This window comes from Geospiza fortis, unplaced genomic scaffold, assembly GCF_000277835.1.
Source record: "Geospiza fortis unplaced genomic scaffold, GeoFor_1.0 scaffold538, whole genome shotgun sequence".
Lineage (NCBI taxonomy): Eukaryota > Metazoa > Chordata > Aves > Passeriformes > Thraupidae > Geospiza > Geospiza fortis.
Window position 1 is genome coordinate 1,975,012 of NW_005054368.1, and position 22,875 is coordinate 1,997,886.

At 41.0% G+C, this 22,875-nt stretch overlaps 1 protein-coding gene across 8 annotated transcripts in view; it reads left to right on the top strand.

The window, feature by feature from the left end:
* Positions 1-22,875, top strand: part of BCAS3 (BCAS3 microtubule associated cell migration factor) — a 292,124-nt gene that overhangs the window by 90,955 nt on the left and 178,294 nt on the right. For 6 of the 8 annotated variants that reach the window (XR_004082101.1, XM_031059839.1, XM_031059841.1 and 3 more), the window contains exons 16-18: positions 12,589-12,713; positions 13,286-13,451; positions 14,523-14,623. Coding sequence is in view for 7 of the 8 variants with exons in the window: in XM_031059839.1 (XP_030915699.1) it covers positions 12,589-12,713; positions 13,286-13,451; positions 14,523-14,623 (392 nt within the window). In the remaining variant the exon portion in view is untranslated. Of the gene's footprint in view, positions 1-6,411; positions 6,457-12,588; positions 12,714-13,285; positions 13,452-14,522; positions 14,624-22,875 lie in introns of all 8 variants that reach the window. The other 2 variants (XM_031059842.1, XM_005424390.2) reach the window with 1 other exon arrangement.

The following is a 22,875-nucleotide window of genomic DNA, read 5'->3' on the forward strand; positions in this document are numbered from 1 at the left end:
TTTTCCTCTGTTGCACTGTTCTGGACTGGGTGGATTTCCACTCCAGAGTCAGCTGCACTTTTGCCCTTCTCATGTGCCATGATAAAACGCTTCATAGTATTTCTTGGGAAAAACTTCTCTAAATATATATTATAAGATTTTATGAGCTTCGTAAACCATAGCAATTTTAAATTAATTAATACTGTCCAACAGCTGACATTTTTCTCTTGCTAAACTTTAAATATTCTTTTATTGTAATTAAAGCTACACGGTGATGATTATATTTTTCCTCTCTCATTTTCTGGTTGTTTGAATTCCTGAATATTTTCCAGTAAAAAATCTGATTGATCCGTTAGTTTTCAGAGGGCTTTAATATTTTTAAGGAAAGTAGATCCGAGCATGGCATGTGGTTAGACAAAACAACTGTGAACCCTACAGCTTCCTAACCTTTTCCTGCATTTTGGCAAACACAGGCACTGCCCCTTGCTTCAGTGCTCCTTGCTCAAACCCTGCTCGTGAGGTGAATTCTCCCTTGCGTTTCATGAACCGGGAATTACTTTTCAGGCGAGAGCTCACGGCTGTTCCCTCTCTCCCCGTGTAATTCCCATATTTGTGCTGGAGTTCAGGGCATGCTGTAAAATCCTCCATAGCTGGGTGCAGTGGGTGTGAGTGCTGGCAGTCAGGAGCTGGGCTGTGCACGTGTGCATCCCTTCCTGTCTGTCCAACAATCGCTGCCGGCCTTGCCGTGAAACGGGAATTTCACGGCGCTCACTGAGCCAAACGTGAGCCACAGACACACAGCTGCCCCAAGCACAGGGAGAAATTCCTGAACTTCACAGATAATTGGAAATGGAACTTAAGAAACAGTGAAGAAACAGTTTGAGGGTCATGTTGAGGTTTAGCTTCCTCCACAGACACATTTCAGTTGCTTATTTTTGCTTTTTTCTGCTCAGTTTAAGCTGAGTGAAAAAGATTTTGCTGCTGCTCAGGTGAATTTTGGAAGAATATCCAGGTGTGATCCTGGGTGAGGATGGGAAGGGAGGTGGGATCAGGGGGAGGTTGTCACAGGGCAGGAGGTCACAGTTCCTCAAAGAGGGGAAATAAAAAAACCTGACTTGAAGAATACGGCCAGTGAAGGACAGAAATGTAAATGTGGGCTCCCAGAACTGGAATAGGCACTTAGAACCAGGTGGGACACGGCAGAGAAAGAAATTAAAAATTCACCTGAGGGCCTGCCAGGGGAGGTAGTTAATAGGAACAGTGAGGAGAAGGATTTGGAAAAAAGCTCTTGGTGTACAGTTGTATTTAATGTGAAATTCTTTACAAAGGTTTCCTTAATGCTGTGTTATACCAAGAAACCTTTCTAAAATTGCCTTTGTAATAAGTCTGCAGTATTTTATTTAATGTTTTATTCTTAAACATCTAAAACATATTTGAAGTGTTCATATTTGTAGTTTTATGGTAAATTATACAATTCACAAACTGTCTCTGTTCCATTTTATGTAATTTTTAAAACTAATTAAATTTAAGATGCTCAGTGAGGCTTATGTAAGGGGGGAAAACAACAGTCATGGGAAATACCCTGCTGTGTAAATAGAGTTTTCATGAATGAGGATCATAATTTTCAGCACAGCCCACGTAGCCTTGTAACGGTAAGCCGAGAGCTTCCTTCATTTGTTCTGCATCCAAAATATTTGATGAAAGTACACAAAATTAACATGAAAAGCTGTTATTTATAAAGCAGGGATTTAAGAGGAATGCCTAGGATCCAAGAAGCCTGGCATGCCTAAAATGACCAAATTGAGACAGCAGCCTTAACTTAAACCTCCAGGGGGCAAAGCGTGTGTTTAACATATTTAACATCTGCCCTCATATTTCTGCAAACACATAGCACTGGAAGTCTGTGCAGTGTAAGATTTCGACAGGACAGGGACCATCTGCCTCGCTGGGAGAAGTGGAGGAGGCATGTATTACTGCAAATGGCAAAAGACAGATGTATTTACACCTCCATGGTCAGCACCTCTAAGCACTGCTCCGAGGAAACAAGGCTCTTCCTTGTGAGCAGCTGCTGAACCTCCAGTGTGCAGCCATCAGAAAAGGAGCTGGGCTCCTCCAGTCAAAGATTCCTCTTCTCCCGTGCTTGTGACTATGAAAGAATTAAAAATTTAATCTGTTACAGCACATTCCAGCAAGGCTCAAATACCGTATAATGAGAGGGCTGGATTTGTCCATTTTATTTCTCTTAACATCAGCTGCTTTAATATTAAATCTTCATGAAGTCTTGTAGATTTTATTAACCAAAAAAATCGAGCTGGGGTTTGTTCTGCCAGTATCCAAGACAGCAAAATATTTTCCAGGTACTGAAAGGACTGATCAGTGCTGTTAATATCATGTGTCTGGAGCAGAGCTGCAAAGCATGTCATGTTGCTTGACAGGTGGAATGGCAGTAAATTTTTTAAAAGTGTTCCCTGTAGCCCTATGGGAATGAAAGACGGAGTCTGGAATTGTGTCATGACCGTGCTGTTCATCACAGATGCTTTTTTCCCCCCTGCAAACATGTAGATTTTGGAACATGTTCTGATCAGTCACTGCTCTGAATTCCATTGTCAGCATGGAGTGTCTTGGAGCATCCCCTCTGCCTTCCATCCCTGTCCTTCCCTCCTTCCCTGCCCTCTGCCTCTTCCTTTGCCTTTTCAATTCTCCCACTGTAATTTCTGCACCTTCATCAAGCACTTAATTTTTGTCCCTACATTTTGTCATCCCATTGACTGGCTTTCCTGTAGTTTGTGCTGTCAGCACATTCAGGCTTTCCCAGAGGGGCTCTAACACTAATGAGCAAGGAAGCTTCTGATGTTTTAAAGATTAGGGGGGGATGCAGGACAGCACAAGAGCTGGGTTTAATAAGTCTTTCCATATCCGTGCCTCAGTTTCCCTCTCGAAATTTTGATAGTAATGCTGAATTCCTTGTCAAGGCTGGTGAATGGGTTAATTCATTGCTCATTTACAAAGAGCTTATAGACTGGAAAGGGGGAGAGCTCTATGATCCATCTCATTGTCTATAAAGGGCAGTGAATCAGAACATTCTAGAATTCAGCTTTGTGCCCCGCAGTAGCTCCATAAGAGTTCCCTGGGTTTATGGGATGAATTGTAGTTAGTTTCCAGTGGGGACATGGATGAGCTGTAATGGGAAGGAGGGAAAGAAAAGCTACAATAATTGCCCCAAAAGAAAAACTGTTGTCAAAGTTGGCTCCTCTGACAGCAGCATTTGTTTTAACTCCTCAAGGGACAGGGTCATTATATTTGTATCCAACTTCACTCCCCAGTTCATCCTTGCTGGAGTGAGCAGCAGGATGGAACCTGCATCACCTGAGCCTGGTCAAAACACAGAAATCCAGTGTGCCTTGCAGGAAAAGGATAAACCTTGCTTTTTTCCAGCCAGGAGATTTAGATAGTGTATTTTTAAACATGAAACTCTATCCCTTCTTCACCCCATCCCTCATTCTACCCTCAGTGAGGAAGGGGGAAGTAGCTAAAGTGTCTGAGGCAATTTTATCATTTAAATTTTCTATCCGCAGAAAGTCACTGATATATCTTGAGTTTATTTTGTCTCAGGGAGCTTCATTTATCCCAGAGTCAGCTGCTGCAGCAAACAAAAATAAGTGGTGCAAAATCACCACATTATGGTACAATTAATTAGGAAAAAATAACTGAAAAAGTAGAGGGGAAAAAAAAGTAAAGTTAAAGAATTCAGCAAAATTGTCTGAAGCCAGACATTCTCTTTCTGGCACACTTCTTAGACATATTTTATATCATTCTTAGTTTTTATAGTATATTTTAGTAACAAAGAAACTGCTGTAATGATTTGTAATTAATACAAAATACAATTATTTGCACTGAAGTTTGTTCAGATGTCACTGTTTATGAAAGGGTTCTCAATTTGGCATGATGAGGGTTAGAATAAATGGGTATTGCACAGCTTATTAAAAGCTTAAATAGGTTTATTAAACATAACCGCACGAAATCAAAGTATTTCAGTTTTCAATTTGCTAAAACTTAGAACCAGGTAAGAAACTGCAAAAAAATCTGTCAGAACTTTGAATGGTAAATCATCTTCATTGCATGATTTCCTTTGGAATTTCTCCCTGGCTCTGGGAAAGGGAACCTGGGTGAGTTTTTGCCTTGGCACTGCTCTCTCGCTGTCACCGAGCGCAGCCATCTGGTGCTGTCTCTTCAAGGCTGGGTTATCTTGTAATTTGTGAATTCTCTCTCGCTCTCAATTAGCATTCCGTCCATGTTATGGGAGGGAAATAGGGGAAAATAATTGCTTATATAAATATCATAGGGAAAAAATGGTTGTCTTTAAAGAAATCAGGGCTTTTGAGCAGAAAGGAGGTGCTAACTTGGTTTTCTTACACATAAAGCATTTTAATAAGACTCTGCTGTAGTCTTTGGAAGTGTAATTACATTTTCTTCATGATACAAAATTTTCTATCCAAAACTAACTGAACAAAACCTTCAGTTGAAGCCCACCTGGGCCAGTTTGTAATTAAAATAAAGAGAAATTGTTAACTTGTACAATCAGGTCAGTATAGGAGTAGTGGAAGAAGAAGCAGCTGGTGTTGTCTTCTGAAATGTTTAAGTGTTATTTGCCTGAGGTTTGAAGACAGAGCAACTGAGGCAGAGAAGAAGAAAAAGAAATAGTGTCCAAAACATCCCTGATCATCATTTAGGAATTGAATTCTAAGCTCCCAGGCTGATCTGACCGCTCTCCAATGACTCTTCAAATTTACACTCCATACATTCTAGGTTTTAAATCATGTTGGCTTTGGGTTATGCAGGAAATTTGGCTTTCAATTAAATATTTAAGCAGTGCAATAGTGCTGGACTCATCTTCGAGACTGGCCTTTGACTCAGGGACTGGATGTGCTGACTTTATAGGAGATCATTCAGTTCAGACAATTTAATTGGGTTCTACCACTGTTCAAAGATGATACATTAGGTCTAGAAGGGTGGTTGGTTCTGTCAAATGAGCTCTGTCCCCAAAAATGTTAACCAATTTATTAAATACAGAAAGTTAAAGGCCAGTCCCTTATATGGAGCTCAAAAAATTGGGTTTTTTTGGCCTATAGTACTAATTAAAAATAGGAGTTTTTTTCTGTAATATTCTGTTCTTTATTGGATGTTTGCATCTTTGCATGTTGAAGAATATTTGTCTTAGGTTTGTACCTTCACCTGAATGTTTTTTGAGAGGATCCCTTCATTCATTGATGTTGTGCTCATGTCAAATTTAGTTCACTGAATTCTTTTTTATCAGGCTGGTATCCTTTTAATTGTGTTAGTCTATGGCTGAGTGCTTTACACATCCTTCAGTGCTGGACCTTTTCTGGTAATTCATTGCCTGGAAATATTTCACCTGTTTCAACTACCCAGAACTTACTGCTGAGTCAGAGTATGAAAAGAAAACAGAACCATTGGCATTTACAAAATCAATTATTTAGTGATTTTGTGGATGATGTTACATCCCAAATGAGACTCAGAAGAAGCCTTGAGCCTGTGAGTAGCTCTAAATTTGCCTCCTTTTCAGATTTTATGCAAATGTCACTATGGCAATTGCTTTTTAAAGGGAGATACCCATTGAAAATTCCCTCAGATTAATATTGGGTTAAAAACTCTCCACTGTGCAAAATACTTGAACAAAACATGAGATCAAATCATGGTGTAAATTGTTGGGTGGTCAAAAGCACTCAGCTCTAGATCTGGTGACTGAGCATCAAATACATTTGAAGTTAGGCTCTCTTTCCTGCATCTGTGCAAGCTTTTAAGGGGGGGAAGAAAAGTTGAATTCCTTGGGGTGTTTCTGTCCTAGCAAAAGGCTCAGTAATTGTCCCTGCAAGGTTCTGATTGCACCTGTTGGTTTTATTTGACCTCCTCTCAGTAACTCTGTAAAACTGCCCCACTCTGCCCTCAGTGTTCCATGGCAAACCCCTCCCATGACTGATTTGGGTGCTAATTCCCTTTTCCTGTCAGTTCTGACTGCAGCATCTGCTGCAGCCCAGCTTTGGCAGCAGATTGGAGGGGCTGTGAGCTGTGCCTAAGCCCAGCCCTAACTGTGAGCCCAGCTCTAACTGTGAGCCCAGCCCTAACTGTGAGCCCAGCTCTAACTGTGAGCCCAGCCCTAACTGTGAGCCCAGCTCTAACTGTGAGCCCAGCTTGCACCGACGTCCCCGCGTGTCCCGGCACACGGAGCCCTCCCAGTTCTGGGGCTGTGCCCTGGGCACTGCTGCTCCCCTGGCAGCTCCTCCAGGCCATAGCAAGGCTCTAACAACGATTCTGTTCACTTTCTGCAGAAATCTTAATAGCATGATATACAGTGTACTTGTTGGGAATTGAGTTCTCATCTAATTTCTGTGCATTTTTCCCCTTTCTGTGAAGACCTTACCTGTTTGGAGCAGGATGTTTTTCCATAAAAGCTCCTTGGTGAGTTCCCAGTTCAAACCCAGCATGCCTATACTCCATTTGCTGTCCTTGCTGAAAATAACTCTGTGCTTAAACTCCTTAATTTTGGATTAATTTTTGGTTTTATCTGTTTACCTGCATGGCTGATCCATAGGTTTCCACGCACATAATTTCACTTTTAAACTATGGATGCGTGTTCACCATCAAGCATTGCAAGGAATTGAATTCACTTTTTTTTTTTCCTCCCTTCTTTTTACCTTTGAGAGTGCATTTAATTTTTAAGTAGCAGGGAAGTTGAAAAAATAAATTATTTCTAAGTGGGCAGAAATGATTGCAATGTCTTTCCAAACAAGCCTCTTTCTTTTTTTTTTCTATATTGCTTCCTTTATTATTGTAGCACTAAGTTGCTTACAGACAGAAAACATCGATGATGACCTCTGAAAAATAAGCCAGATTAGCAGTGAGTAGGCAGTAAAGTACTGCAGTGAGAGGTGAAGCAGTAAAATGGGTACTGAAAAAAAAAAAAAGGAAAGAAAAGCTGATTACTGTGGAGAAAAAAAATCACAGAACTGTCTGGGGTGAAAGGGATCTTCAAGACCATCTCGTTCCAACATGGGAAACAGTTCTGTTAAATTTGGGATATTTGAAATATAAGGGGGTTTCTTGTTATTGTGAAAAATGCAGCATATTGTAAGAATACAGACAAGAGAAAAAGCAAGTTTTAACAAGATTTCTGATGGAGTTTGGTTCAATATTTGGGCAGTGCTGCATCACCTCAGTCACCACTTTATAACAGGATTGGGCTTAGATGCTGGAAGTTTTGGATAATAAGAATGGAAGAAGTAGGAGCACCTTAGAAAATTTTAAAACTTCCAGCAAGTTTTCTGGGGCTTGGCTTTTTGGGGTTTTTCTGTGGGTTTGGGATTTTCTCTTTGTTTTTAATTTAGCTAGGGTATCTATTAACTATGCCTACTGGTATCTGTTAGAATATCTGTACATGGCTCTCTAGAAGTTGGCACCATGTGCATCACCCTCAATGTCTCTATCAGAATATTCTCTTCAGGAAAAGAACTTGTTAAGAGCTTTGTAGGACACAGAATTCCCAGAGAAAGGCTGAGGAGGGATTTGGGAACTGTGCCAGGAGAAGCAAAGGGAGGGGAGGGGGAGAGAGAGGGAAGAAGGAAAGGAAAAGGAAAAGGAAAAGGAAAAGGTAAGGAAAGGGAAAGGAAAGGGAAAGGGAAGGGAAGGAAAGGGAAGGAAAGGGAAGGAAAGGAAAGGAAAGGAAAGGAAAGGAAAGGAAAGGAAAGGAAAGGAAAGGAAAGGAAAGGAAAGGAAAGGAAAGGAAAGGAAAGGAAAGGAAAGGAAAGGAAAGGAAAGGAAAGGAAAGGAAAGGAAAGGAAAGGAAAGGAAAGGAAAGGAAAGGAAAGGAAAGGAAAGGAAAGGAAAGGAAAGGAAAGGAAAGGAAAGGAAAGGAAAGGAAAGGAAAGGAAAGGAAAGGAAAGGAAAGGAAAGGAAAGGAAAGGAAAGGAAAGGAAAGGAAAGGAAAGGAAAGGAAAGGAAAGGAAAGGAAAGGAAAGGAAAGGAAAGGAAAGGAAAGGAAAGGAAAGGAAAGGAAAGGAAAGGAAAGGAAAGGAAAGGAAAGGAAAGGAAAGGAAAGGAAAGGAAAGGAAAGGAAAGGAAAGGAAAGGAAAGGAAAGGGAAGGGAAAAGGAGAGGGAAAAGGAGAGGAAAGGAAAAAGGAAAAACCTTGCCTTATTCGTTGAGAATTTCTAACTCCTGAAGTACCTCCCTAAGAACCATTTCTAAATGCAGTTCATGGTGCACCAAAGGATTTAAAGGATTTTGCCTGCTGGTGATCTAAGAAGTGCAGAGGCTCTGGAAGAAGAGTTTTGGCAGTGGATTTCTGAGCAAAGGCTGTGTGGGTCACCCCTGCACGAAGCAGGAGACGTCAACCAGAAATGGTTTTAGATTGAAGTAAGATTAAAAGGCTGAGATTAAAGAGGGGAATATATGAAATAGGCTCCAAAATTGTTGCCTGTCTTTCACAAGACTCTTTTTGTGGTTTGTTTAATGCCAGTGCTAGCTCAAAAATATGGTCCTTACTCGTCTACAGAGAAATTAGGATAAAAAACACACTTTGGGTGGGGGAAGAAATCATGTTGTTTCCATTAAGGTCTTAATGAGACCTAAAATTCTGTAAACAAAATGGATGTTGATTTGACAGCTAAGTGCCTGGTGAATAAAGGATCCTACCATTGCTTTTTGTGCTTTTTCTTGCTTTATTCATGATCTGACAACTAGAAACATCTTTGTTTTCATGTTTTAGGCACAATGATAAATGAATTAAAATTTCTAGACTTTGAGACAGATTTTTTTTTTTTGTAACTTTATGGGTAAATGCAAATTTCATGCTGTATTTTTCTCCTGATACTTTTGTTGTTGCTTATGTAGTCAAGATAAAACTTTTTCCATCAGCAGTCATGGATGTTTCCATTTCAGTGGGTTTAGTGTGGAATAAGTGCTTTTGTTTTTATGAATCTCATATATTTGGAGCCTATTTGTTGGGAATATAAAATCAAAACAATTTTCAATCTTTGCAGACTGGTACTATTTGACTATAAATATTTGAATATACAAGGCAGCTCCTTCATATCACATATATGCAATTTATTTATTGTTTTAAAGTCATGTCACTTGTTTGACCATAGATTTAAAGATACATTTAAGAGCCAGAAGAATTTTGTGAGACATAAAGCTCTATCATGAGCTATGCACCTCTGGTTTTCAAATATTTTAAAAGTACTAATTCTTACTAGTTAAATAATAATAATTAAAATGTAAACTAATTAAAATATTCGTAACTATTTAGTGTTTTTACAAAGAGCTACCACAATGCATTTCCAGAGATTATGGCAGAGATTGATGTGTTACAAAGCTGACAAGTGGGAGCTCTGAATGGTTTCTGTAGGTCTTAATCTGTTCTTACTGTGTTGGCAACATGAAAGAACTTGCATGCTGAGCTCAGTCTCTTCATTGCTTTTTAAGCTCTGACAAAGTGATGTCTTCATTTTCTTCTTCAGTTTCCTCCCATCTCCTTTTGTGCCATTCCAGTAGAAAGTGTCTATATCTACATCTTGGTGCTTTTGCATTTAAGATAGAAATAATCCTCCAAAATTATGTTAGAACATTTAATAATAATAGAGATTTTCCCAGATAGATTCTATTCCTGATTAAGATTTCTCTACAGATGTAATTGGGGTGAAACTGCTGCTGTGTCTCACTGAATCCCAGGTGTGGTTGCACAGTGGAGTAGATGCAGAGAGGAAAAAGTAAACTGGCTTTTCATCCTCATGATGTCTTAAATGCAATGCTGTTGTTCCTAAGGTTTGGGAGAAATGAGGAGTGAAATTATAACGGGGAATGTTTTGGTCCCATGTGTTTCACTGTCTTGGTTTTAGGATTGACTCCCAAAAATCTGAATTTCTTGCTGCATCCCTTCTCAGGAAAACTATGGTACAATCTTTTGGAAGTTACTGTATTATGAAGATTCTTTTAAAGTAACTGTTTTGTAAAAGTGAGGCCAAATGTGCCTAAATTTCAGCTCTTGGAATAATTTATGAAGTGCTGACAAGCCAAGAGCAAGGAAAGAGCAGGAGTTCATAGCAGAAACAAGTCATTCACCACCTACCTTCAACATTATTGTTTTGTTATCATTTATAAAGCTGAGAGGGTGTTTGCATCTCCAGAATAATGAGGATTTACAGTTTCCAAGTTGTTAAAATATCACAATGACATGTAAAGATATTTTTCTAATGGCATTACTGTTACTGAAAATAACTGGGCTTCGGAGGTTTGCTGGAGGAATGAAATTTGTGCTGGAATTTATTGATGAAAACTCAGGAATCGAGTAAAATGATGCTCAAATGAAAGATTCCTCAGCTACAAGAGACTTCAGAATAGACTTGTTGACATCTCAGCAGCATTTCCAGAAATCTGTCCAAACCAATAAGATGCAGAAATCTTTTTTGTTTGTTTGCTTGTCTTTGTTTGCTAGCAGGGCTGAGTTTAACCACATGAGTAATCGTGTTTTACAAGGTCTGCTCTTTCTGGCTACAAAACATCATCCTCGAAGGGAACAGCTCCTGGCACTGAAACCAACACTTAAGTGCTTGCCTTGAAAGATGCACATCCTAAAGACAAGATGTAAATAGAACTGAGCTCAGACCATTTCCTCTAAGGCTGTTTAGAATGGTATTTGGTCAAACACAGGTCTGGGGACTCAGAGTGTGGAGAACTCTGGAAAAATGTGTTGAGTCCCAGGTTCAGTTCTGCTTCAGTTCTGCCTCTGTAGAGCTTTATTCCAGTTTGTAGCTCAGAATAGTATTTGCTTCCAGTTTTTCTCCATTTGAAATTACTTCATTAACTTTGAAAAATCATTTTACTAACCTCAGACTGTGTTCAGTAAAAATTGAGAATATTAAGAATATTAGGATGGTACAGAAAGATCCTTTTGTCAAGAGGAAGTGAATATGGCAGAGTCATGCCTGTGCTCCTGGTTTGCTCTGTAGTGATTGATGGGTAACTCTGTCCTGAATTCTGTATTAACTCCAATAATTTATTAATTGAAGTAAGCAACAAGACTCTAATTCACTGATACATTTAAATTTTCATTTCTGAAGGAATATGAGTATGTGAATACTTGAAAAGTGAGAGCTAAAATAATTCTCAATATACAATTAGGTTAAAAATACTCTTTCTATGATAGACTATTATTTCAAAGTGAAAGAAATCCATTTTGATTTTTTGTCTGAGTAGCTAATAAAAACGTATCAGTTAACACAATCACAATTTAAATATTCTAATATAGAAACCTGATGTGCCACTGCAAGCAAGAGAATACATTTCTAGTCAGGACCTTTTTGGAGCACAGATTTCTGACCCAGTCATCTGGAGCTGTAGGTTTAACAGTTGGATATTAAGTGCTTTGTGGTGGTTCAATACCAGAGTTACTGACTATAAATTCCAACTGCTCTTTTGGGACATTCCAGCTTCTCCCACATGCACGAGAGTTTCAGCTCTGATCCAAGTCCATGTGACCATAGGCTTGCTGTGTGTATGATCTGTTAATATAAATTAAATATCAGTATAACCGTACAGTGTTTTAATTGATTTCTCCTGTTTAAAAATATTCTTCTAGTTCTGAATTCCGTGCACCTATGCAAACACTTCTCAGAATTGGAGATTGTTATGTAAAAACCAGGTTAATGGGATGGTCTGATCACAGGCTGAAATTGTGTGGAAAAAGAAATTGGTAGAAGAAAAGTGGAAAGGAGGGATGGGAAGGAAGAGAAGGGAGCAGTGAAATAGAGTAGAGAGAAAAATATAAAATAATTCAATTAAAAGGACTAGAACAAGGGGAACATGAAGGAAAATCCTGTGTGGGTTTGTCAAACAGCTTTTCTCTTGAGGAAAGGGTGAAATCCTGATTTAATGAATTGAGGCATGGACAATGCTCTGCCCATAGTTTTGAGTTTGTGCAGAACAGAAACCTGCAGGTCCCTGTGAGGAGAAACACCTCCAAATGTCTCAGTAAACCCCTGGATCTGCTCCTTGCCCATCGTGGGGTCAGGGCACAGTGCCTCAGGCTGCTTTTCCATGTAGAATCCCTGGTGTGCTCTAACAGTGGCTCCTGAGTGTGTGTGTGCATCCTTCCCTTGTCCTGTACCCTCTGCATGTCCTTCCCTGCCACCTGTGCCACTCACATCCCCTGGCTGCTCCTGACTTCCTTTGGAAAAACAAGGAAATATTGGCACCTGGAATGGCTGACCCAGAATCTGCATTTTCATTCCCAAAGGATTTAGGATTTCTTTGGATTTACTTCAGAAGTTGTTTCTATTTAATGCAAATGTTCAGTGTTGGGTCTTTTAAACAGTTCAGTTCTCCATTTTGAGCCAGTGCTGTTCTTCAAGTGAATGAGTCCAGTATTCCAGGGGAATTTGGGAAACACTGAGCATCTGTAAATCCTGCTCAGCCTTATGGGAACTGCAGATATTCCCCTTTTCTGAAGTAATAGCTTAAAATTGTTGCTAAGCAAGGGACATCTTCATTTTTTGAGAATTAACTGGTATAATTTTATTTTGTTCTTTCTTTAAAGCAAATCCAAACCAGCCCCACAGATTTCACCCAGTAAGTCTGTGGGAGGGGAGTTTTGTGTCGCTGCAGTCTTTGGAGCTTCAAGGTCATGGTTTGCAAACAATTCTGGTCTCAAACGAGAAAAAGGTTGGTACCTCACAGAATTTGGATTGTATTAAGTTACATTTAAACTTAAATTCTTATTTTGTGATGGGTTCTAAGCAATTTGTGGATTTTGTTCCTTAAACTCGGGGCAGTCGAGAATTTTAGGAACATTCTTAGGGGTGCTTTTGGTAAAATGTACAAGCAATTTTAATTAGTGAAATGAATAATTGATCTTTTATTATGATACAGTGACAGAAACCCAACTTTGATAGGTCAGTCCAAAGGTACTGTGTGGAGTGGCACTGAAAAAAAATAGGAGATAAAGATGAAACACCTTTGCTAAAGCAAATGTACAAGGTAGTTTGGAAATGTGTAATCACCTGAACACACCTTGGTGAGAAATATCTCTTGTATGAGATATTCATACAATTATGTGAAAATTGTGTGGTTTTTACAATTTTCTCGTTGTCTCTCCAGCCCTTTTGCTACTTTCAATTCACCTTTTTAGCTGCAAGCAAGAGGCTTAAAAGAACGCAGAGCCTGCTATTTCTGCAAAAGCTTTTTCTGTTGCTGCTGTGTTGTTCCAATAAGATTTTCTCTCTTTCTGCCCCCAGACCAGTCCAAGCAGTTTGTGGTGGAGTCCCTGTACATCATCAGCTGTTACGGGAGCCTGGTGGAGCACGTGCTGGAGCCGCGGCCGCTCAGCACCGCGCCCAAGATCAGCGACGACACCCCCCTGGAGATGGTCACCTGCCCCAGGGCCAGCTGGGCTTTGGTCAGGTACCTCACTCCTGGGCCTTCTCCTTCCTTTCATGCTTGGGATCTGGCTTTTTGAATGAGTTTTTTGTTGAAGGAGGGAGATTCTTGCTTTCCGTGCAGTTCTGTCACTGTTCATGTGCCTCAAGGGCAACTGAGCTTCTAAATCCTTCTCTACACGTGGAGCTAGGCATGAACATGTCTGTGAATCAATAGAGATCCTCATTAATTGGTGATTTTAAATGATCAGGTTGTAATTTTCTTTTTATGTAAGGACTAGGAACGATTATTTTGGTAGTGTTGAAGTACAGAATTCTGCTGTGAGACATGAGCAAGGTTCCCACGATGAAGCATTGTGAGTTTCCCTGTGAGCAGCTGAAGGTACCATCTCTAAAGACAGTAGAAGAAATTATTCCTGACATGTGGAAGAAAGTAAAGAAAAATTGATGAGAAAGTGTTGTCAGTGCTTTTGACGTTTTAAAATATTTTTCTATCGATTTTTCTTGGCTCCTACATTCCTTAGTGCTGCTTATGGCTGGACTGGAGTGATCAATACTTGATTTACCAAGCTATTTAGGAATGGCCCACCCTAATTAAAATTACAACACAGACTTCGGGACCATTATTGTTGAAATGAGTAGGTTGTAATGGAATTGAAAATTCTAATTGGATCAATAATCCATAACTTTACACAGCTTTATTTTCACAGTAAGTGCTCAATGACTTCACAGGATGGAAGCAGTGGTAGTTAACAGAACAAAAAAGTTCCCCAGTTTCTCTTGTGTGTTTATATAACGTCAGCATGACATACAATGGTCCTAAACATATTTACCAACTTAATCTAAACCTCCTTCCTGGATTTTTTAATGCAATCCCTGCTGCAGTCAACAACCAAGTATTGTCTTTGCTTCACAATCTGCACAATTTGGCCCTGCTGCTCCACTGCCTGTGGTGGATTGCAGTGTTTGAACAAGCTAATTTAAATAATTACAAACATTTTGTGAGCTTGTATAGATAATTGCATGTGATGACAGAAACACTGATTTACATTCTCTGTATTAGCTGAAATATTAATAGTCTTGTGTTTTACCTCAGAACTCCTCAATGGAATGAGCTCCAACCACCATTTAATGCAAACCATCCACTGCTCCTGGCTGCAGATGCTGTGCAGTACTACCAGTATCTTCTGGCTGGCTGTGAGTAGTTGACAACTTCTTGTCTTGTCTCGTGTGCACGTTTTCAGCAGAGGGTGATTTTCCAAGTTCATTTTTCAGCCAATTTCAGTGGATGTTCAACCCCACAGTAGGACTGTGTGTAACTCTGTTAGTAAGGAGGGAGCAGTGAATGTAGTGTTGGGATTTTTGCCATGAATCAGAGTTGTGAGAATCACCCACCAGATCCCATGAAATCCTCAGGGTTTCCTCACCTCATTCCTTCTCATGCTTTTAGCCATTTCCTCCTGTGAATTCCATAGCCAGTAATGAGTGCATCTGCATTTCCCTCTCCCTGGGAGCTCCTGGTTGCTGAGCTCCTTCCAGCCCCAGTCCCAGACAGCTGCCTCCCTCAGGAGCCTTGGCACTGCTGCCAGGGATGCTTGCCCACCTGCCCGGCCTGGGTCTTGCCCAGCCACATCATTCCCAGAGAGCCAATATTTCATGGCATGGCATGTTCAGAAACATTCACACACCCATAGCTCTATATATTATATATCTATATTATATAAATACACAAACTCATGCATTTTTATAATGATTTTGTAGAAAAATGAGTGTTTCTCTTTTATTTGACAATCGAAAAGAGAGAGGAGTTCTAACAGTGAGGAGCAGGTCTCTGTTCTGTTCAGGATCAAAGTGATGCAGCAGTTGAAGTCTCTCAAGGGAGCAGCTCCTGGCATCTGTTGAGGTTCTCCTGGGGAAACCAGAGCTGTGCACAGTTGTCAGTGCAGGCAGCTTCATGTGACAGGGACACTTCAGCTGCACCAGTGGCCGTGGGGGCCAGGAGGCACTTTGGATGGGGCTGGGGAAAGGGACACTGGGGCCAGATCTGCTGCTTCTGCCTGTCCATCTGCTGCATCTCAGTGTTCTGGAAACCTGCAAAGCTTGAGTCCTCTGTGCTGCGCAGAAAATTGGGATAAGACTAAGAGGGTACAAAAGAATATGAAAAAGCAGCATCATTAGATTTGCATTTTGGCAGGATTTTTTTTTGGTAGATTCCTGCCTTGTTTCACTTGTATCCCACAAAGTGAATGGATGGGGCTCATTTTGTGTATTTTATTAACATTTTATTAACAGCTCAAGTACTGTTCCACAGTACAGTATACAATGTGTACAAATCCATATTTCAAATGGTTTAGTACTGAAAACTTTTTAAACAAAGAAGATTGAGCAATAGCTAAATTCCAGCAAATGAATCAACTTAAAGGGGTTTTGCATATTTGATTGAATGATCCCTTGTTTCCTTTGTGTGACTTCTGTACCTTTCCCATGTTTTTTGCATGTTTGAATTGACACAGCCAGTGTTCATGGCACATAATGGAATTGCCATGGAAATAGGTAACTTTGCATCACCAGAAAGTCTGACGTCCTCATTTCATATTTATTTCCTTTCTTTCTTATCTCTTCACTTTGAATTCATTTTTCCATTGCACAGTAGATGCAATATCTGAAACATGGCCAATTAAAGAACCTGTGTTATTTGAATTATTAGACTTTTAACTCAGATTTTAATTCCCGTATTAGGAATTCTTTAAGCTGGATGTGAAATGGAAAAAATAGTAGAATAATAACCACTAAGGACAGCAGAGTATCTAGAGGACATAATGCAAATGGCAATAACAGTGAAATTTGTGTCTGATTGTATTTGAACTTTTGTCTTCTGGATTTATTCAGGCTGAAGCTCCTCAGTGAAGTCCCTGACAATGGAGTCCAAGCATCTTTCCCACAAAAGCCACCTGTTAAAGAGCTGCTAAGCCCAGCTCAGGCTCTGCTTACCTGGGCTGGCTTTAGCTGCAGCCTGGCTTTGCTGTGCTCTAATTGCCAGCAAATGGCTCAGCCGGGGCTGAGGGGGGCTGGTCCATCTGTCTGCCACGTCAGTGGGAGAGGAGCCGTGGCGCCGTTTCAGGGTCACTATTTGTGGCTGTCTCTGGAGGTAGAATGCAGCAGTTTCTCTCCCTTTCTGTATAGCATTTCTGCCAATTGTTTGGCTCCATTAAGTGTGCAGGGGAAATAAAAGCCTGAATGACCAAGTCACAAGGGGGTATGGATAGACCCTTTCTTTGTCCACACTCAGAACATTGCATTAGGTCTCATTATCCATTTATAATAAGTGACCTTTGCCCCCTGGGTCATTGAAAAAGCCTCAGTGTGCTTTTTAGCACAGAGTACCTCTGTCAGCAGCCAGGCAGAACAATGAGATGTCTGGCAGGCTGCTCGGAGGGCTGCACAGCCAGGTTTTCATAAATAAGAGGTTTGATGCCAAAACACAGGGCCAAAACCTTCCTTAGTCTTTGAAAAATACAAACCAGGCCGGTGACTTCTTGTGCTAAACAGAGAATATTCAAAAAATCCTGCTTTAAGTTATCAACACATGGTTCAGCTTTTAATATTTCTAAAGAATCTGAAAGTTTTATTTGCAGCTAGAAAGGAAGGAACAAGGAACCATTGTTTGAAGAAATGTTTTGTACAACAAGTGTCCAAGACCTTTATCCCAAGGGTATTTGTAAGTGGATCAGCACAGCTGTTTCCTTGCTTTGAGGTCATCTGTGACATCTGCTGCAGAAACCTGCATCAGTGTGTGCAGCTCATGTCTACCTGAGCACGTTAGCACAGCTCGGGCTGCTGCACAGGTGAGAAAGTGCAAGTGAGGGATTTACAGCTTTCTGTAAGTTCATGGCTTGAAAGTGAACTTGCACATTCAATTCCACAACCTGCTGGCCTGCTGGAAGTGTCAGGATCCTGCTCCAAACTCTGCAGTGGGTCAGAGAGAGTGTCACCAGTCCTGAGAGCTCTTCTGACAGAGCAGATTCCCATGAGTCCATCCCACAAACCCCTGGATTAATGACAGTCCTCAGGTTTTCAGTGCTGGCTTTTAGGTAGCAGATATTTCTCTAGACTCCTCACATTTAATACACAATATTCTGCCTTGTGTCTCTAATATTCCCTCTTTATTCACCTGTGTCCTGAGCAGCTTCCACATCTAACCACAACAGAAGGAAATCTAAGTCACATTTTATTCTTCCTGGATGTTTTTGCATAACATACATAACATAAATAGCTTCATGTGGTGTAGTTAAAGTGTCCTGGCAGTGGGAGGAGAGTTGTGCCAGGCACTGCTCGTGTGCACAGGAGGGTTTTGGTGTCCACAGGAACTTGCAGTCTTAGAGCTTTCTCCACAGAATTGCCAAGTTTTGTCATTAATTACTCTTTAAATCCTGCCTTCTTCCTGCTGTTTGCTACTTAGGAATTAAGGTGCTTTGGGTTGTATAAACTCTTGAGGATGCTGTTAAGATGTCCATGACAATATCCTGGTTGTGTTCAGGTTTCTTTCAAATGAATTCTTTCCTCTCTTTCACCAGGCCCTGAAGTTTTGCATATTTGCCTGACTTGTCCCTTGTTTCCTTTGTGTGACTTCTGTACCTTTCACATGTTTTTTGCATGTTTGAATTGACACAATCAGTGTTCATGGCACATAATGGAATTACCATGGAAACAGATAATCACCAGAAAGTCTGACATCCTCATTTCATCCTCATCTTTCCATTCTGAATTCCCTTTTCTATTGCACAGTAGTTGCAATACCTGAAATGTGGCCAATTAACACATTAATGAATAAACCCCCTCAAACTGACCAAAAACTGCCCCAAAAAGGTATTGAATAGATTGAGATCTGCTTTCTCTCCTCTGGCTCTGCAAAGGGCACCTTCACATTCCAGGCAAGAGTTTTGGCTCATCAGGACCAATTTCATGGACAGGGCCTACAGTTGTCAGAATGAGCCAGTGACAAGAATTAATATATTAACTGGTGTGCAGTACTCTGACAAATTGCTTACTAAATACATCAAAATTGATTGGGCATTCTGTGTTTAAATTGACAAATGACTGCATTAGGGGAAGGAGGGAAATCCATTAATTACAGCTGCCCTCAACCATAGGAAATGTAATCGTATAAATATAGATTTTGTTAAAACAAAAGTCTGTGCTTTACTCCCGTGTTGCTGGTAAGTGTACTTGCACCTCTTTGCTATTAAACCTGCAATAGGAGGTTTTGAAGACAGATCTTTGCAATTGGCTTTTAAATAATCAAAGAGCATTTCTGTTGTGTTAAAAGGAAAGATGCAGTGTTTCTGCATCCCACTCTGACCGCTTCTGGAAATTGTTTCTCTCTCAGAAAAATGGACCTGTAGCTGAGGCTTCTGCTGTCTCATTAATTGTTTATTCTTAATGCAATGTAATTTGTATTCCAAGATGGGAACATACAAACCAGCACTCTGTATTCTCCTTCCTTGTCCCTGTACTGCTCTCCATGTCATACTTGCAGGGCTGTTACATTTTTCTGAGTAAGAATTTGCACTTGAGTAAGATACAATCAGTTTTATAGGCTTCGTTAAGGGATTCTTGAAAAGATTAAGGCCTGTATTTATAGCTGCCTTTGACTTTTGGCTGTTAGAACAGATTTTCATTTCTGGACCAACTGTTGCACATATCTTGTGTTTCACTGAAAATGGCTTTCATTACAAGTCCAATTTAGTAACTGTCCATTGTCTTCAAAGGGAAGGGGTGAGCCTTTCCCTGCTGTTTGTTTGGGTTAAATGATAACACCATTTATACAGATAATCTCTGTAGCTCTGACATCATGTTTGCACTTCCTGCTCCCTCTAATGAAAGCTGTTCACCCTGGGCAAGACTTCTGTCTCCAAGCAGCATCGTGGTTCTTTATGACCCCTTTTATGTTCCTTTCATACATTCCATTGACAGAAATGAAAATTACATCCACAGAGCTAGTGAGTATTGTGGAAAGTCTAGGGGTAGAATGGAGAGTGTATTAAATAGCTGTGAATATGTGCTGTGAACACAGACACTGGGAAAACCAAGCTGTGATGCCTGGAATGACAGCCAAGGAGTGCCACAGGAGGAATCTGGACATTCTGGTCCTCCAGCCCTCCTCAGTGCCCAGCAGAGTGAGGTGCTGCTCTGCTCATAGCTGAATGAGCTGGGCTGATAATCCCATTTTGTGCTGTACCTCTTCTTTCTCCTTGCATTGAGGGTTTTGCATCTTTAACCGTGGATTTGGGGTGGAGGAATGCAGGTGCTGGTACATCCCTTTCCATGTATGTAACTAGAGAGTTGTGTAGCATTTCTGGGAGGCCGGAGCTGCTCTTGCTCTGGGTATGTTCAGTGTCTGTCACAACAAGCTGGGTTTCAGACAGTAAAACTGATCAAAAGCAGAGCCTGTGCAGTAACAACAATTACTCTGCTGTGTGGTTATGAGGTGTTCAAAGCCTCTTTCTGCTCTGGCTCTGTGGCAGGCCCATGCTCAAGCAGAAACTTGGGGCAATTTCAGCTGCTGCATTCCTGCATCTGCTGGGCTTTACTGGTTCTGCACTTGGCCAGTTGACCATAGCCCATTTCTGGAGCCCATCCCTATCCAAACCCAGCTCTGACCTTGCCCTGAAGTGGGGGGAGTTTCACCTGAGTTCACCTGAGCTGCTGTGGAGAGGAGCTGGAACGAGCCATGGGATGTGGGTGAACATTTCCACCTCCCTCATTTTCCTGTGCTGGTCGTGTGAATGGTGCCCAAACCCCTGCCCTTCAGCTGTGCCCAGTGCCACAGGTGAGGGCCTTGCCACCAGGTTGTGTCACTTGAGTGTTCCAGGCTTAAAACTGCAAAATCAGAGTGCCAGATAATCCATTTTCTGGATTCCCACTTTGCCATTTTATTCTTTCTACCCGATGTTGCCTCAAGTCAGTTAATAATTTTCATGAAATTCTACTTCATTATAGTACTACTGTATTATATGTATGTATATATATATATATAATTTCTAAAAAAACCCCTATGGTTACAATATTCCTGGAGAAAACTGATTCCAAGGAGGCATTTCTCATAGAGAATGTGTTTGGGGTTTCCTGGAAAGAGTCACAAATGGTGAAAATGGAATTTTCAAGTTTGCTTCTCACACTTGGAGGCGTGACAGATTGCAGGTTAATCTGCCTCCCCTTCCTCTTCCAGAAAGGGTGTTTCTAATGAAATTGAGTTCATGGTGTTTTTTTTAGGGAAAACTACGTTTCCCTAAAGCTGTAGCCTGCACTTTCTGCTCCCTACAAGAACCAGGACTGAGTGTTAAAGGAAGCAAATTTAGTTTCTGGCAGAGCACTGTAGGTAAATCATTGAGTGGGCAGTAGAGTAACTCACGATACATTCTTGTGAAATATCTGTGAAATAATAGAGATGACAATGAGCTCTGCAAGGTGCCTTGGCTGCTGGGGATGTGCCTGTTGAGGCTGTGCTGCAGGGACAGCCCTGGGTCTGTGTGTGCCTTCCTCAGCTCAGCTCAGCCCCAGCTCAGCCGCTCCGATGGGCGCGTTACGAACCCAGCGCTGCAAACAGCGCCAGCACAGCCCCTCAAACACTTTCAGATGTGTACAAACAACAGTAATGAACAAGGGCACATGCTGAAATGGTTCTTTCCTCCTCCTGCATGGTCATCTGGAAGTCCTTAGAGCAGGGTCCGTGAGCACGCAGGGTCAGTTTTCAAAGCGGCGTGCGGGGATTTCGCCGCGCGCCTCCCATTGCCGTTAATGGGAGTCAAACGGGTAAATCCCCACGCTCCGCTTTGAAAATTTACTACTAAGCCTCTTGACTTCTCACTACATACTTTGATTGTAACAGTAATCCATGGTTAACATAATTTTCCCGACAATAATGTCAAACATACTTTTGAAGTCGGTGAATTATAGAAATAGTTACCTCTTCCATAATTCTTTAAAGATGGCCATCAGATGGATTTCACCGTGGCTTCGTGCAGTTGAAATTATTCTTTAACTCAGAAAAGAATATGTTTGTTCTGTTGTGGTGCCGAACTGATTGTCTGCTCACAGTCTGAGTGTTGAGCAGCTTTAAGGTTCTCCATCCTGTGAATAATATCAGGTTCTAGCTCTGCACAGATTTAGAAGTGCATTGTGCTAGGCTGGCCTCCTAAGGGAACTTTGGAGATGGAAGCTGAAATTAGGCACAGGGAATTTTTTTCCTCGGGGAAAAAATTCCAGGCTGTTGCCTTTCAGACCAGTGTGAGTAAGGAGCAAGTAAAGCAGTCAAAAAAAAAAAAGTTTAGAAGAATTAATCTCCCAATTACAGATCTACCTGTGTCTTTATTGAAGTGCTGATACAGAGAGTGGATGGTCCATAAAGCACCAAATAAACTGTGGACAGTGCACAAATAATGAATGAATCCAGCCATAATCAATTGTTGGTGTGGAATAACTGTCAGTCTGGCTAAAATCCTGCTTTATAGCCCTTTTTTAGTTTAATTTTATGATATTTATGCATATGAGAATCTCAGAAAGTCCTAACAGGAAAAAAATGAGCAGGGAGTAGTTTTGGGTAAAAGAGGATTTTTTAATCTGCGTGCCATGCTCCTGTGGGAGTTTACAAGCTGAAAACTGCATTAAAACCAGAACTTTGTTCAGTAACGTGCAGCCACAAGAAAAATTACATGGAGCATATCTCCAGCCTACAAACAGTTTATTGTTAACATGGCTGTGAGTGTTCTGCCCAAAATGAAATCCTGGCCTTTGCTTTGTTGTCACACTTGAGCAGAGGTAGAGCCAGAGGCCCAGAGCACCAGCTCTGACACAAACCCACAGAGCACGTGCTGGATGTGAGCTACACAAGTGTGGGACACCAAAACCACCCCTGACAGAGCTGAGATCACATCAGTCACAGGGAAAAAAGGTGAATGTGGTGAATCTGGGGTGGTTCCACGGAGATCTGAACCAGAACCATCACATTCTGCTGGTGATGCTCTGGAACAAAGGCATGAAGGAAATAATTCGGATTGTGGAGCTGAATTTTCCAGCACAAGGACCCTGAAGTTTGTTGACAATTTTGTTGTTACCTCAAGTCTTTAATCACCTAAATGTAACTGAGGAACCAGAGAAAAAGCATTAAAATCAAGTGTTAGGGTGGAGTTCTTATGAAAGTAAGGGATATATCATTTTTATCCTGTGTATCTGTTCACCACAGACATCACTGAAGAGTGGAGGGGTTAGTAAAGAGCACATTGACCTGTTCCTACTGCATTTTAGAAACTCATTTGACATAATTAACATTAATTGTATTAAGTTATAATTATGGAAATGGAAAAGACAAGCTCTCTGGGTGTCTGCAGGCATGTGCACGGCAGGCAGCACCAAACAAACAGGCTTTGTGGTGCTCAAATGCCTTTGTTTGC